General features: G+C 40.5%; 1 protein-coding gene across 1 annotated transcript; it reads right to left on the bottom strand.

Moving 5' to 3' along the window:
* Positions 1-13,102: 13,102 nt before the first annotated feature.
* Positions 13,103-17,241, bottom strand: LOC114454523 (homeodomain-interacting protein kinase 3-like). The gene is made up of 10 exons (XM_028435072.1): positions 17,157-17,241; positions 15,159-15,334; positions 14,873-15,049; positions 14,558-14,739; positions 14,427-14,436; positions 14,068-14,184; positions 13,888-13,980; positions 13,518-13,692; positions 13,298-13,411; positions 13,103-13,164 (listed from the first exon to the last, which is right to left on the bottom strand). The coding sequence occupies exons 1-10, from the start codon at positions 17,167-17,169 to the stop codon at positions 13,103-13,105; spliced, it is 1,119 nt and encodes a 372-aa protein (XP_028290873.1). The 5' UTR covers positions 17,170-17,241.
* Between the last annotated feature and the right edge of the window lie 617 nt (positions 17,242-17,858).

Raw genomic sequence — 17,858 nt, 5'->3', positions numbered from 1 at the left:
AAAAATCGGAAAGACTAAATAAAAACAAATCCAATTTTAGTATAACAACCCTGACACATATTCACTCATTTCATTTTCTATTACCTTTGTTCTTGCTTGTTTATGGCTTCTTTGAGAACACATTTGGTTAATTTGAAAGCACAAAGGTACACAATGCTTCGAGGGTTCGATCCTGTAGATTCTTCAAAGCTGAATTTATGACGTATCTAAGAAAAAGGCGTTGTTCCAAACAGCGGCACTGACGTCACACTTCGAATTGGTTTTGTGCTGTTAAGATGCGCCATGTATGTAAGTGACGTCATCGGTATGCATCGGGTTGTGTCCGGAAGTGTTGTAGCATAAGTCGTGTGTTCCTCGTCTACAACAGCAAGTTAGAGCCCCTAAAACTCGGACGTTACACTTATGTTACAATAACTAATTATTTAGTATAATAAAGACAACAATAAACCTATCAAGGCGTAGAGTAGTGTTTGATACATTTATAATGCAAACTATTGGCTTCAAAAATACGGGGAAAAACATTTTACATGACAAACACTGCTTTCACTTCATTAAGGATAAGAACAATGGATTTTGAGTGTTACAAGACAAACTAACATCAACTACTGCACAAAACAAGACATAAACACACCTTTAATGATGCTACACAACCGTGTCACAGTAGAAACTCACACGGACACACAACGCTCAATCGGGACATCTGTTGGTCAAAATGTATGGTGAGATTTTAAAAATAGTAAATTAAGTTGAGATCCTGTAGTTTCTGATCAAACTTTGTCTCAACTTATTTTAGTTCAGGGGCCAAATTGAGACTAGTTTTATGTCAATTGGGCCACAGAATTTAGTATTTTTTATGATTAATGTGCCTTAGTTTGCACTTCCAGGTATGAATAAATAAAATTTCTAATACAGACAATATCCAAACAATAAGTGTCAGATATCAGTCCTAACAGGATATTCACTTTAAATCACCTTGATTTTGTTTTTTTATTCATATCAGTAAACATTACATTAAAGTCTTGATCAATTGTCTATTTCTAGTTTGTTTTTCTGCATGTTTAAACTGCATTAATTACATATTGATCAACATAATTCAACAAATATTACTGTTTTTTTAATATATTTTTTAAAGTCATTTATTTTTTTTGACTGTCTGCACTTATTTCCAGTTTGCAAACCAAGAGCAAATAAAAGACACTTGATGTAAACTGCATTGACTGCCACTTTTAATCTTAAGGTACATATTCATACAAGACCAGAGCTCAATCAAATACGTAAAGACATAAAAATTATAATGTAGTTGATAATGTGTGTGAGAGATTTAGTGTAGGTGAATGATAAAGCATTCATTAACAATAGTTTGTGATTCAGTGTAAGGAGGCCCTGATTGGTTGTCACCCAACTTCCTGTCATGAAAATACAGACCAAAATGATTTTTTTACCTACTCTGCAACAATAACACAAACAAATGGTTTCAACTGTTTATTGGCTGATGAACTTACAGGTAAAGGAACAGCAGATGCTCTCCTCCTTATCTGTCTGCTTTGGGCTTCATTCACGAGGGAGAGGTTGTATTCTTTTTTCTCTCAGTTTTTCCTTTGAGAAAAACAAATTAAGTCATTACTTGTGAGGGAATTTTCCCTGTAATTTGACATCCCATGCACTCACAAACTTCATTACAATGCAGGTTTTATAACCAGAAGCAATTAGACAGTGAGTCATTTATTGACTTTTCACATGGTTTGATGGATCAAATTGTCAAAAATGATGCAGGGGCTTCATTAAGATCATCCAGAGATTTACGTGACCAGTTTTGTGATGGGTGAGAGACCAGGCATTAAAGGGATAGTTCGCCTATTTAAGACATGACGTTGTATGCAATCCTCACCAGCACTATAGTGCATACACATTGTCTCACTCAGTGGTCACCTCCCTGGTCCGAGTTCTGGCCGTTTGAAGTTGGTCAAGAAAGTAGTTCCGGTTAGTTTCCGGGGCCACAAAACTTTGCGTTTTTAATAGAAAAAAAGATATGCGTTTGAAAGCTTGATTCATTTACATCACAAAACCGCCCATAAAAAAAATTCATACCTCCAGTTTTAATCGGCACTATTTTCTCTTCCGTTTCCATAATAGTTGAAGACCCAGCCATAATAGTTGAAGACCCAGCTGACAGTTTCATGAACCAAAAGAAAAAGCATGTACCTGAGTTAATTGATATGAATGTGTTAACCCCTCTTTTCTGTGAGCTGTACGAACAACATGGCTCTGACCTATGGGAGTCACCAGTGCTGAAGTCAGCGCCACGTGGTTGGAGGAAAGCTCTTCGATGCTGTCAGATAATAGAGGCTATCGCCAATTCCCCAAACCCCCATCCTATCAGAGTACAGGGTAAGAAACCATTTTGTGTCACAGCTGGCAGCCTTTGCTATGTAGCAGTAACATGTCCACAGGTGCACACTAATCAGGCAGTAGATTTGTGCGTAGAACCTCTGAGCCCAGAAGACGGTTGCCTACTCGAGGGACTGCTGGTTTCTCCTTCTTTGGTGAAGGCTGAGAGGGGGAGAGCGTTTATTCCCATTGTAAATGTTGGTCATTCAGATGTGTGGCTAGCGCCTCGTAGGGTGGTAGCAATTGTACAAACCACCACTGTGGTATCGCCTAATTCTCAGATACAAATGTCAGTTGACTCTCAAAGTTGTATCGCCTTAGTTTCTACTCATGGAGATAATGTGGGTAAAAGGGATTTTGACTTTCCTGAATTTGAACACCTACAAGGAAGGGAGAAGCAACAAGCAAAGGAGATGTTGCTCAAGTCCAGGGGTGTGTTTGCCAAGGATGATGTGGATGTGGGCAGTACAAATTTGTTAACACATGAAATCCCATTGTTCGATGAGACTCCAGTACGGCAGCCCTATAGACATGTTCCTCCTCCTCAGTATGATTTGGAACGTACCCACATCCAGCAACTTTTACAGGGTCAGATAATAAGGGAAAGCAACAGTCCCTACGCTTCACCCATTGTTCTAGTATCAAAGAAAGATGGGACCTTGCGCATGTGTGTAGATTACCGGCAGTTAAACTCCAAAACTCGAAAAGATGCGTTTGCCTTGCCTAGGATCGATGAATCACTGGATTCGTTGTCTGGGGCCCAGTGGTTTACAACCTTAGATTTAGCGAGTGGGTACAGTCAGGTTGAGATGGCTGAGAAGGATAAAGAAAAACTGCTTTCTGCACACCGTTCGGTTTGTTTGAGTTTAACCGCATGCCGTTTGGCTTATGCAATGGACCAAGTACCTTTGAGCGCCTTTTTGGGGATTGCAGATACCAGTCAGTGTTGCTGTATTTAGATGATGTTATTGTTTTTTCATCATCTATTGACCAACACCTGCAACGTTTAGATCAGGTTTTGTCCCAGTTGCAAACCCAAGGGTTGAAGGTGAAACTTTCAAAGTGCCAGTTTTTTCAAAAAAAGGTTAAGTACTTGGGCCATGTTGTATCCGCGGAGGGAGTCTCTACAGATCCAGAAAAAGTGGAGGCAGTACGAGAGTGGAGACGGCCCACCAACCTTGCAGAGCTCCGTTCATTTTTGGGGTTTGCTAGTTACTATAGGAGATTTATAAATTAATTTTCAAAAAGGGCATCACCTTTAAATCATTTAGTAGCTAGGCTGCTCCCTTCGGGTAAAAAATGCAAGACACCAAAAAACCATTAAATGAATTCTGGAACCCCGAATGTGAGCAGAGTTTTCAAAATCTTAAAACTGCTTTAATAACCACGCCTGTTCTTGCCTATGCAGACTTCCAGAAGCCTTTTCTATTGGAAGTAGATGCAAGCCATGGAGGGTTGGGAGCAGTTCTCTCCCAAGAGCAGGAGGGTAAGTTACGAACCATAGTTTTGCAAGCCGTAGTTTAAAACCTACAGAGCGTAACATGAACAACTATAGTTCGATGAAATTAGAACTGGTGGCCCTTAAATGGGCAGTAACAGAAAAATTTCGAGATTATCTGTTGGGTAACCAGTGTACGGTTTTTACAGATAATAATCCCTTGAGTTATCTGGCTACGGCTAAACTTGACGCAACAGAGCAGAGGTGGGCCTACGAATTGGCAATGTTTGATATAACTATAAAATATCGTCCAGGCTCACAAAATGCCAATGCAGATGCCCTATCCCACCAGCATGGTGCTATTCGGGAGTCCGAAGTTAGCTCAGGTGGAGGGGTTATTGGAATGCAGGAAGAGATCAGCACATTACCAAGGCTAATGAGTTCTGACCTTTGTACCCTACAGCATCAGGACCCTGTTATTGGCCCTATTTTGGAGCACTGGGAGAGGGGTAGGATGCCAGAGCCTGAAGAGAGAAATGTACTCACTAAAGGCTCCAGGGAGATGCTGCGGCAGTGGGGCCGTCTCAGACAGAGAGAGTCAGTTCTCTACCACCTTATGCATGCTTCGGATGGACAGGCTGAGGTTGAGCAGCTTGTCCTCCCTCATTGTTTGCAAGAAAACATTCTTCGCTCTCTGCATGATGAACAGGGTCATCAGGGGGTGGAGCGAACACTCCAGTTAATTCGGGCCCGATATTACTGGCCAAATATGTATGCAGATGTAGAAAAGTGGTGTAAAAGTTGTGAGAGGTGTGTTCTATCAAAGGCTATGCAGCCAAAAGTGAAAACTTTCATGGGGGCGATTAGAGCATCTTGGCCTCATGAAATCTTAGCGATAGATTTTACTGTTTTAGAGCCTTCTACAGACGGGAGAGAGAATGTCCTTGTAATGACTGACGTTTTCTCAAAAGATCAGCGGGCTAGCACGGTGGCAGCGGCATTGGTGAAGCATTGGGTTCAGCTATTTGGGCCTCCAAGTCGCATCCACTCTGATCAAGGACGAAATTTTGAAAGCACGCTAGTCCAGCAGCTGTGTAAATTGTATAAGGTAGACAAAAGCCGCACTACTACTTACCATCCCCAAGGAAATGGACAATGTGAGAGGTTTAATCTCACTTTGCATGACTTGTTGAGAACTCTCCCACCTGAACAGAAACGCAAATGGCGGTGGTGTGTAGCTCAGTGGGTTGAGCGCCCGCCCCATGTACGGAGGCTGTAGTTCCTCACCTGCAGCAGGTCCAGGTTCGATTCCCGGCCTGGGACCCTTTGCTGCGTGTCATTCCCTGCTCTCTCTGATCCCTTTCCTGTCAAGCAACTGTCATATAAAGGCCACTAGAGCCCAAAAAATCCAAAAAAAAAACGCAAATGGCCTCAGCATCTGTCACAGGTCACACAATGCAACAGTCCATCAGACGACTAATAGAACGCCTTAATTTTTTATGTTTGGGCGAGAGCCACAGTTACCTGTTGATTTCCTTGTTGGTGTGGAAACCGAGGCAGGCCTGCCTTTGGAGGAGTGGGTAGAGAAACATCAAAAATCTCTAGCTGTAGCCTTTGAGACTGTGTTGAATAGAATGGACAGAAGAATAGCTCAGAGGGACTCTCAGAATCAGGACCAGTGCACTGATCCTGATTTTGAGCAGGGAGATCTTGTGTATACACGCAATCACCCCATTAGGGGTTGAGCTAAAATTCAGGATTTTTGGGATTCAACTCATCAAATCATCCGGCCACCTCCTCCACGGGGAGTGGTGTACTCTATAGCGCCTGCCGGTCAGGAGGGTCCCCTGCGACAAGTACACAGAGCTGAGTTGAGGGGTGTTCCAGAGACTAGAGGGGCGGAAAAGACAGAAAGTGGAGAACATTTGGACCACACTTTGATTGAAAATGACAATGTAAATGCAATGCCTGGACCTAATTCACCAGCAGGAGCAGAGGTAAATTACATGTTGAGTGCAGAACCTCTTGCAGGCCAACAATCCACTGAGGAAACTGGCACATCCTTAGTTTTTGAGCCACGGAGGTCGGCAAGAGAAACAGCAGGGCAGCATAGAATGGATTAGAAATCCACACCGGCTGCCCAAATCTGCAGGTTAAAATTGGAGCCACGTCCTTGCGTCACCACAATACGTCAGTACGTCACTGCTTACGCAACAGTTTACCCATGAGCACTTGCGCCATAATGAAGCCCATGTTTTGACTGTTGACATCGTATGAATACTATCTTATCCTACGTAAAGATTCTGCTGAACAAATGTAACCATCTTCATTGGAGTCACAGGAATCTGCGACAACATTTGTGAACACAGGTAATTATCAAAGACGTTTTATTGCTTAACAATGACCGTGTTAGCATTTGCTAAGCTACTTAGCTTCAACTACGCCTGCATAAGTACAGCAGATAAAGACAATAAGTTGATTTTGATATGTTTGTTTATCATTACAGATGCTGTTAATGCTGACTGTGCACGTCCATGACCATGCTGTTGGTGGGACTCAATACTACCAGAATCAGCGCAAGTTTGTGTCAAACTAACGAGTCCTGATGTCATTTCATTCATATATATTTGGATCAACGATTTACTGTGTGTGACTGAAGGGATGCTTTATTAAAATGTTTGTGTCCTCATCACTTGTGTTATTAATGATCAATGACACCTTATTGACTCCAACATGTTTTAAACCTATTGCTGCTGTTTGATTTGTTTCAATAAATTTTGAATTGAGGAAATCTTAATTGCATTCTATTTAATTGTCCTACTTAATAGGTGAGTATTGTATGAACTTTTCAATTCTATAAATGTATCAAAACAAAAAATACAAACCTAATAGTGTGTGCTACAGCAGGTTATGTTTCTATCTTAGGGCAAAAAAGTGGATGTAAAGAGTAATTAAATTAACTGAATAGAAATAAAATACGTGTGTGCTTACAAGTAGGCAACAAACAATGAACAAAGTCCTTGTATAATACAAAATAAGTAACTTTATTTACACAAAGTAAAAATAGATGTACAAACCAACTAAATATATATTAACATTTACTTAAAAAATTATTGTGGGTTTTCTATTAGAAAGGGCCAAAGTCTGCCTCTATCTGCTCCAGAACCAACACCAGTCCAACCAGTGCTGTGAAGTTCATCATGAGCTGCAGGTTATGGACCATGGACATAGTCCTGGTCCTGGTTCTGGTCCATGAACCGAGTCGCTGACTGCTCCATGGAAGAAAATCTGCATTAACATCTTCCTCCTTTTTTTCGTGCATAGAAGCATTAAAAATTATATTTGAATTTATTATTTATTTCAGCAGTCTCCACAATAAGAAAATACAAAAACAAACACTCAACTGTGTAATCCTTAAGCCAAAAGTGTGTAGTTTGAAGCAAAGCTTATGCAAACCTACCTTATCACAATAAAACTAAACAAGGTTCTCTAGATAATCACACACAAAAAATATTTAGCTTATATTACTATTTTAACTATATATTCTACACAAGTTTTATATATACAGTGTATACATTCACATCAAACATAGAATTATGTACATACACATGAATGTATATATGCCATGTACTTGGTAAAATTGTTACTCTTCTTTCTTATATTTGCTAACAAGATATAATTTAAAAAACTTTTTAAACTGATTTATGCTGTTTTATTCCATCCCTTACACAGTTCCATAATTTAACCCCTGATATTGTTATACTCATCCTTTTGACTGTTGTTCTAGCATTTTTCATCTTGAAAGGTAGTTCTCTTAAATTATTTTCCCCTTCTCTCTCTAAAAATCTTTTCTGCAAACCTTTTGGAAGTAAACCTTTACTTGTTTTATAAATCATTTGGACAGTTTTGAGTTTGATGAGATCTGGAGTTTTAAATTTGGAGTTTTTAACAATAATCCATGTGTGTGTTCTCTGTATCCAGCGTTATGTCTGAGTCTGATGGATTTTTTTTACATTATGAATAACGATTGGATGTTCATCATGTATGTATTTCCCCAAACTTCAAGACAGTAACTCAAATATAGTAAAACATTTGTACATCAAAGAGTGTACAATGCTTTTTGAATAACAATGTGCCTGGTTTTGTCCAGGAATAGAAAACAATATTAGTTCTTAAAAATAGTTTAATTTGTTCATAAACTAATGATATTTTAGGATGGACCAACAGATAATATTGTACATGTTTGCATAGAATGAATGAATCTTACTGGATTTGTTCTGAGATGAAGACGAGCTGAGATACAGATGAACCTTTAAATCTAACTCTGAAATGAGCACAAACGTTGTTACTTATAGTTCAGTAATATTACATGACCATTGTGTAACAATAAGGGAAGTTCTGAATACAGATCAATGATATATTACTGCTGCTTTCAGGAATATTAAAGCATTGTTATGGTTTCCTAGATAACCAGCGGCTAACTGGCTAGCCTGCACCACGTTAGACGTAACGTTCATCATATTGATGAGGGAATATTGTAGCAAACTAATATTGGTAATAGGTTAACAACAGGGTGAAATAAAACTTACCAGGATTAGTAACAGCTCTACAGGACCAGCTCCTCCATGGCTGTAGTTCTGTTCGGTCCGTGGGGATCCATCCACTTCCCCTGAATCTCTTCAGACACCCACAGTACCAGGAAACAATGTTCTCCTCCTCTGACCACTGCTCTATCTTCTTGGACTTACTTTGGACTCACTTTTAAATGTTTTTTGTCGGATTTGCGCTAACGCAACCAGCCACTCGCCAGCTTAAAAAATGGCTGCTTTTCGTTTTTGGAGGACTGTGGATAACCCCGCCGCCCACCTGCCCACTTCAGAGCTGGCCTGTAGCCCAGAAGTTATGTGGGGCCAGCGTAGCCCCGGTTTTTGGCTCCGAGAGCTGGAGCTATGTTGGTGGAAACAGAATGGCCCGGAGCCAAAACACGCGCTAGCGCCAAGTTAGCACCAGCTCCTGCCCGGTGGAAAAGCCCTATAAGTCAGCCAGCAACAGAGGGTTGGACGGTAGTGTGGACCAGGCCAACGAACTAAATCTGTTTTTCAACAGATCTGATACTGCGGCCACTGGACACCCTACTGTCACCCCTAGTCACACCTCTGCTGGCTGCAATGAAAGACAATCATCCCCCCCTCCTCTTAACCTTTCACACCCCTGTGTGAACCATCATCTCACCTGCTCCCCTGACTCCCTGAATACCCACACTTTTTTGGACTGTGCTGACACCCCTCCCCCCACACTTCCCTTCACAATAAACATCATAGCTGACCAGGTGAAAAGGCAACTGGTGAAACTCCACGCTGGAAAAACTGCAGAACCTGATGGAGTCTGCCCCAGAGTACTGAAGGCTTGTGCTTCGCAGCTGTGTGGAATATTCCAGCACATCTTCACCATGAGCCTGAGTCTGCAGAGGGTCCCTGTGCTGTGGAAGACATCCTGCCTGGATGACCTCCCACATCATGAAGACCCTGGAGAGACTTATCCTGGTGCATCTCCGACCATCTATAAGACCACACCTGGACCCACTACAGTTTGCCTACCAGCCCAAGGTTGGAGTTGAGGAGGCCATCACCTTCCTGCTCAACCGTCTACTCTCACCTGGACAAGCCGGCGAGCACTGTGAGAGTCATGTTCTTTGACTTTTCCAGTGCTTTTAACACCATCTGTCCGGCTCTACTGGGTGAGAAACTGACAGAAATGCAGGTTGACTCCTCCATTGTGTCCTGGATTGTGGACTACTTAACTGGCAGACCACAGTATATTCGCCTGAGACACTGTGTCTGACAAAGTGGTCAGCAACATCAGGGCCCCTCAAGGGACTGTACTCTCTCCCGTCCTCTTCACCACCTACACCACAGACTTCAGCTACTGCACTGACACCTGTCATCTCCAGAAGTTCTTTGATGACTCTGCAGTGGTTGGATGTATTAGGGAGGGGGATGAGGTGGAGTACAGGCCTGCTGTGGACAGCTTTGTCACATGGAGTGAGCGGAACCATCTACAGCTCAATGTGACAAAGACCAAGGAGCTGATTGTGGACCTGAGGAGAACCAAAAGGCCAGTCAGCCCTGTCTCAATCCAGGGGGTCAGTGTGGACATTGTGGAGCAGTACAAATACCTGGGAGTGGTGATTGACAATAAACTGGACTGGGGGAGGAACACTGACTCCCTCTACAGGAAGGGCCAAAGCCGCCTCTATTTTCTGAGACGACTGAGGTCCTTCAACATCTGCAGGAAAATGCTGAGGATGTTTTATGAGTCTGTGGTGGCGAGTGCGATCCTCTATGCTGTTGTTTGCTGGGGGAGCAGACTGAGGGTCGCAGACGCCAACAGACTCAACAGACTCATCCGCAGGGCCAGTGACATTGTGGGGATTAAACTGGACTCTCTGACAGTGGTGACAGAGAGGAGGAGCCTGTCTATAGTGAAATCCATCCTGGTCAATGTGTCCCACCCACTCCATGATGTGCTGGTCAATTACAGAAGCACCTTCAGCACCAGGCTGATCCAACCACGGTGCTCCACAGAACGCCACAGGAAATCATTCCTGCCTGTGGCAATTAAACTGTATAATTTATCTTTGTAACTTCACAGCTTGATTGTTGTACATATCTAAATCACATTTGTATATTTGTATTATTTTGTAAATATCTTAATCATATTGGTATATATTTGTATATTATTAGGGTCCGATGTCCCAGAATGGGACAGAGGAACCTATTGTTTTCGCTTTTATTTCCTATTATTATTATTATACCCCGCCCACCTTTGATCGCTAATTCGACCCTCTTAAAATGCCCGAAAACTCACCGAAATTTGCACGCACCTCAGGCCTGGCAAAAAATTTGATAATTTGGTGGCGTGAAAAAAAACGCCAAAACAAACGATGGAACCACACGACCGCCAGGTCTGACCGATTTGCACGAAAATCGCCACATGTAGTCTTCGCCCCAGAATGAGCAAAAAGTTACATTGTGACCCCGCCCAAAACCAAATAGGAAGTCAGCCATCTTGGGTCAAAGGTCAAAAATGGCGTTTCGCCCTCGAAACGCATCTGCACAAACTAGTCTGAGGGGATTCATCCGATTCGCTTAAAACTTGGCAACACCACATAGGACCCATTGAAGATGAAAAGTTATCGAAAGAATTTTCGTATCGGTCACGGTTTGGTCGTGGCGCCGCCACAGAAATGCAATGCTAATTTTCGTTAGCATTCCAAATAAATTCCAAATCTCCATAACTCTGACACACAAACTTCGATCAGCTTCAAATTTCACACAAAGGACATGTGCCCAAGCTTGGTCATGACTGCTTTGAAACATTTCCCATCATGCCTTGTGTTTTTGACCGGTGTCATTTAAGGTCATGTACACGGTTAGCATCAACAGGACGCCGTTCTAGGAAAAAGCTTATAACTCTAGAATGCAAAGTTCAAACTGCTTCATATTTGATACACATGATGACCGTACAGCCATAAACAAAACTCGAGAACCAATTTACCCATAATGCCTTGCGTTCTCAGAGGGCGCCGCTTCTGTGGTCGTCCAACACGAGCAGCTGTAGCGGACAGACGATATGTTGTGTTGACTTCAAAACACTGTAGGATGAACCTACACAGAGGGTAGCAAATTGCTATGGAAGAAAAAACAGGCTGTGATCAGTGGGAGGGGCCTATAATGACACAGGAGAATCATTCGCCATCAACACGCTGTAATAGGAAAATGCTTATAACGCTTCAATGCAAAGTTCAAACTGCTTCATATTTGATACACACGATGATTGTCCATCCATGAACAACGCTCGATGACCAAATTACCCATCATGGCCAGTGGGAGGGGCCTATAATGACACACGAAAATCCCTCGCCATAACTACGCCGTTATACGAAAACGCTTATAACTCTAGAATGCAAAGTTCAAACTGCTTCATATTTGATACACACGATCACTGTCCAGAGCTAAACAACAAACGATAACCAAAAACACCCACAATGCCTTGCGCTCTCAGAGGGCGCCGCTTCTTGGGCCGTCCTACGCCAGCAGCTCTAGCGGCAAGACGACATATCGTGTTGACTTCAAAACACTGTAGGATGAATCTTAATAGATGGAAGCACATTGCTATGGCAAATAGAGCAGGCTGTGAAAAGTGGGAGGGGCTTATCATGACACAGGAAAATCCTTAACTATAACTAAGTTATACGAAAACGCTTACAACTCCAGGCTAATTCCCAAATCCCCAATAGTGGTATACGTGACCGTGGGTTAACGCCCCCGGCCGCTTCATCGGACCCTATGACGCCGCTCGCGGCTTTAATTATTATTATTATTATTATTATTATTATTATCTATCCTACTTTTTTCTACTACTGTAATGTGTGTGTTTCTGACCCCTATTTTTTAACAGTCTTTACTTAATTATACACTTATCTATTGTTTATTCTTCTTCGTCTTTGTTAATGTTTTTATTCTTTATTTGTGATGTGTTCTGTGGCTGTAACAAAAGCAATTTCCCCCTGGGATCAATAAAGGAATTCTGATTCTGATTTTTTTTCACAATTGAAATGTCTTACCTGTGTATGTGAAGTGTTGAAATACATCTGGGTACACAATGTGTCGCATGTGTGGATGTAGAGACATTGCTTCAAAAAAGGCAGTCAGTGTAGTTGCAGGTGGTCCTGCTTCCAATAAGTTGTGGACAGCGCCATCATCATTGAACGTGATGACCTGTTCATTCTCTAAATAATAATAGTAATAATAATAATAATAATTATTATTATTATTATTATTATTATTATTACTGTTAATAAAACTTCAGATTTTCTACCATCACAAATGTTTTACCAATTCTAAATATATGAAATATATGATCTATTATTGTATCAGTGGCTAAATATATTTTGAAAAGGGTCAAAATGACGAAAAGTCATGTGGAAATAAAGAAGGTTTGAGACCTAGATTATTCATTCAATACATTTATTTACAAATATACATGTACCATGCAGTTATACAAAGAACTAAACAAACAAAGAATAAAAACTAATTACTCCTTCACAGAGGAAGACAAGCGACCTGAAAAAATTTTTTTGAAGTCGAGAGAAGAACTTTCTTACTGACACACTCCCTCTCCCTCTCTCTCTCTGGCTTTTTCTTGCTTTCTCACTCTCTTGCTTTCTCTCTTTGGCTTTCTCTCTCTTTCTCACTTTTTCTCTCACTCTCTCTCTTAAAAGTTCAGCACGCCCTGTCCAAAGTCGAGAGAAGAACTTCTGAACTCGTTTCGGGAATCTGCCCGAGAACCTCATAGAGTTGGAGGCGGGGAAGGAGACGTCTTCTGCATTAGGTCCATTGGAAGAGGGAAACAATTTCACAGGAGAACGTGGGACATCTTCAATCCAATCTTCTGATACATGTGTCTCACAATGTCCACATTTGTCGTTTGCAGGAGACAGTGGGGACTCATCATCCCCATTTTCTGTTTCATGTTTCTTCATGCGCCCATCTTGGCCAGATGCAAGAGTAATGTCATCCATTTCTTTAGTAAGAGGAAAAAAAAATTAAAAAAAAGATTAGTTAGAAATTCAATAGAACAACTAGTTGATCACCATGTGCGTGATTGTCTCAACAGTGCAGTCACTCACTATTCTCTGCTGTCTGGCTCCTGGGCTGGCTCAGGTATGACCCTGTGATAAAGGGATGCTGAAGAGCCTCAACAGGAGAGATTCTCAGATCCCCATCCAGATGTAACAACTCTTTTAGGAAGTCGATGAACACCTTCCTGTCTTCCATTTCTTCAGCATCCTCTACTTCAGAGATCTATATTAAAAAAAAAAAATACAAGAGTTAGGTCAATACACAAGTTCACACCTATCTTGCTCATGACATAACAAAAAAAACAAAAAAAAAAACGTGAATAAATTCAGCTTATTAACACATTTTTATGGTGGGTTGCTTTTTAAAGAAGAAATCTCTACTAAGTATTTGAACTCAAATACCGTAGAGAACACTTACATAGAGCAGGTCATCCAATGATGAGAAATGAGCACGAGATTTGGGCCACTCCTCAGCTTTCTTTTTGTTTCTAGATGAGTATTCTTCTGGGGTCTGTGGAAACACAACAACAATGAAAAGGGTTTATGAGAAGTTTAGGGCAACAATCAAGGTTCAACAATAATGAAAACTATGTTTTACCAGCAGCCTCCATTGTGTGCCAAATTCATCCTCTTTACAAAAGAATCTCTGGCTGTACATGCCAAAGCGGAGGTGGTATTTCGACGGCATTCCCAGCATCTCCACCATGCACTTCATCTGCAGAAAGAACACACAATTACACACATTATGGGCAGTTACTTAAGACTTACTATACATGTGGAAAAGAGAACACGTGTTATTAAATGGATGGAGGGATGATGTGTATAAAAAAAGAAAAGACCTACCATGAGGTATTCACAGTGGATAGGAAAGAGATGATCATTGAGGTAGAGAAAGGCCAGCGTACAGCCCACTCCCCACATGTCAATGGCTCCTGAGAATGGAAGGCCAAGACAAACCTCTGGGGCTCTGCGAGGCAAAATGAATGAAATACACTTAGAAAAATGTTGCTTAGCATTAACTACCAACACTATAATGACAGAAGTTTGTTACAAAAACACAGAAGTAATTCAGGGTGACACCCTCATACCTGTAGCCGATGGGCTGAAGAATCATCCCGGGACAGACGGAAGAGAATGAAGAAGCCATTCCAAAGTCAACCAGCTTCACTCTGACTGGATCCTCGTCTATGTCGGCCAACATAACATTGTCGGGCTTGATGTCGCCATGCATGACCCTTACAGACTTAAGTCCCTGCAATGCCACCAACAGCTATAGGGACACAATTAGAAAAGACATGATTAGAATAGAGTTTCTCTTATTCAGATGTTTAAGATCAGGTTTGCACATCAAGCTTTCTTAAATCAATCAGCAAGCATTACCATGGGATTAAAACGATTCATACCTGCTCTGCAATGGGGCGGATATTGTGTACTTTAATTGTACAGACTAGATGGGATAAATCCACATCCAACAACTCAAAGACAAGGCAGTTATAGCCCAAGTATTGAAATTGTTCATAGAATTTAACCACATTGATGTTGTCTGCATTCAATGAGCCGATAATCTTCAGCATGGACACCTGAAAGGAAAGAAGCACTATTAGATCACCTTTATATCGCTGTACCTCAACAGTTCATAGTTAAAGTCCTGTTGGAGGCCCAAAAACTAGGAGAGATCCAAACACCTACCTCATCCTCTATGTCTTGCAAAAACTCCTTCTTCAGGATTTTTACCGCCACTTCGCTGCTGCTGTTATCAGCCCAGCACTTTGCCACTTCTCCGAAGCCACCTTCTCCAATAAATTGAAGGATGGTGTAATGAGTGGAGTTGCTCTGGAGGACCTGCCCTACCATTAGAGGATGTGCTGTTAAAGTGGACAGACAGAGCACATGGTTAATATTCAGAATTCAAACATTAAGACTCACACAAACAAGTAAATCTCCTCCTGTCCTGGAAAATTACTTCATATAAGAAGTCCTGTCAGAATTGACTGCATGTGTAGGACGTCCTAATTTTTTGTTGATACACTCAAAGTATGAGCCATGTTACTTTTCACAGTTAAAAGGTATAGTAGTAGTAGGGAGTAATACGTGGTCTCAGTTTTCAAGAGCTCCTCATGCTATATGACATCCATTCTGTAAACATTGAAGTCAAACACTCTTATTTTATGTATTTCAAGTACACACCTTTGGCTCTGGAAGCTCTCTCAAACTGTTCCTAACAGTATTAGCTATATCAAATATTGAACTGTTTTTTTTTTTTTTCAAGGAACAATATTTTTCATGATTTGAAACCCGAGTAAATATTTTCTAATAATAATCTGCATGTTTTTAAATATATTTAAATCTAGTGATTCCCTTCATGACAATGGTACAGTTTTTTTTCATCTTAGCAGATAAAATTTCATCCTAATATTTTGTCTGTAAAGTCTGTCCTACCTGTTGCAGCCATTCCTCATTTAGGTTTCCACAGTTTAAGCTTTCAAACTTTACAAAAATGCTAGTTTTACTACTTGATATTCACATACAAAGAGAGACAGGTTCCAACTGAACCACTAGCACTGAGAGTAGCTACTGAAGTTCTGGTTCTCTTTCATCTTGCAACCACGGCAACCGTTGACTTTCAAGTAAAAGCGTCAACAAGGGCGTAACATCTGTTTGAAAATCGGGTAAATGAATCCATCCGGGGGTTGGGGGGGGGGTTATTGCGGGGGTCTGGTGGTCCTCCCCCAGAACATTTTCAACAAATGCTTGCATTTTCCTGCATTCTGGTCCTCTTTAGCCTCATGAACAAGTAAAAAATCTGCATAAATTTGTTGTTACAATAATCTTACTGAACTCAGTCACACTTCTGTCACAACAGTGCGTAATTAATTAACAAATTGTATTTCTTTACTTTTTATTTCACGTTGCAACAAATAAATCACAGAATTACAGGGTTGATACAGGCTGAAGCAAGTCAAATTGTGATTTTTAATACCATTTTATGCCCAAATACTACATTTTGATGCCACAAATGTAGAAAAAAATTGGCACAAATTTAAGATTTGATTTCATCAAACAGAGGAAATACAATTGGTGAAAACAAAAAGTTTTCAGCAAAAAATGTGTTAAATTACATCCAAAAATGTAGCTGAATATGTTTTAGATCATGATTATGGTATATTTAATTAACTTATACAGTAAGACCTGTTGATAAATGTCATAATTTCCTAATAAATTTAGATTTAATTCCAGTTTGAATCCAACTTAACTTTTTTAAATAACATTTAAGGCCTAGATTTTGGCACACTTCATTAAATTACTTTTAATGCTTTTTAACGCTCCACGAAAACCCAGGAATACACAAATGTTCCAAAAGTTTTTTTTCCGTCTGTCTGAAAATGAAAGAAATTGTTGACAGATTGTTGTTTTGTTTATCTCATCAAGCTTTTCTTGATGAATATGGCAAACCACAACATGGTTTTGTCTCTTTTGTAACATTATCATTAAGACTCTCATAAACATAGAAATCTCATCCTGTCCTGGTATTTTAAAGTTTGAGTTTAAGAAATCAGGCCTGCAAATCTACTTTAATCTACATTTTAAAAATAAATAATTATATTGATTCCTTTCATGACAACTGTACAGTTTTCTTTCAGCAGATAAATTTTCATCCTCATATTTGGTCTGTATAGTCTGCCTTACCTGCTGCAGCCATTCCTCACTCAGGTCTTCACAATTTAAGCTTTCAAACTTCACAAAAATGCTGGTTTTACTTTTTGATACTCAGATACAAAGAGAGACAGTTCCAAACCTAACCACTAGTGCTGAGAGTAGCTACTGCAGTTCTGGTTGTCTTTCATCTCTTCATTCTCTTTCATTTTGCAACCATGGCAACCATTGGCTTTCAAGTAAACACATCATGAAAGTGTTTCCTATATTCAGGGCCGGCCCTGCCGCCAGGCAAACCAGGCGGCCGCCTAGGGTGCCATTTGCTGGAGGGGTGCCACATTGCAACCCCCCCACAAGAAAAAAAAAAAAAAAAAATTTAAAAATGTATAGTAACTATGAAACACACCCTTTTCAATCACATGTTTTTTCCTAATTAAAATACAATATAAAAAAATCTGGTGGTACTTATGTGGTACATATACTGTATGTATAACGCCAACATATCTAAATCCATAGAAATCCTGTTAGAGATGTCTACAGTGTTTAATGAAATATACTGTTTATATACAAATACACAATTGTGCCCATGGTGAGACCATTTATCAATGTAAAATGATTATATAATATATAGATATATTCAATTCTCTCTCTCTCACACACACACCATGGTGACTCCAAACCAGCAAATACAAGCTCATAAACAAAACTCTAACCACTCATATTATTATGCATGTA

Source organism: Gouania willdenowi, chromosome 20 (genome assembly GCF_900634775.1).
Source record: "Gouania willdenowi chromosome 20, fGouWil2.1, whole genome shotgun sequence".
NCBI classification, from domain to species: Eukaryota; Metazoa; Chordata; class Actinopteri; order Blenniiformes; family Gobiesocidae; genus Gouania; species Gouania willdenowi.
This window is presented reverse-complemented; position numbering and strand designations above follow the sequence as displayed.

Coding starts and splice junctions, on each gene's coding strand:
- LOC114454523 (XM_028435072.1), bottom strand. Junction 14,740..14,872: donor TCCGCCCCATTGCAGAGCAG/GTATGAATCGTT, acceptor GTGTCCCTATAG/CTGTTGGTGGCATTGCAGGG. Junction 13,693..13,887: donor CATTGGATGACCTGCTCTAT/GTAAGTGTTCTC, acceptor TTTTTAATATAG/ATCTCTGAAGTAGAGGATGC.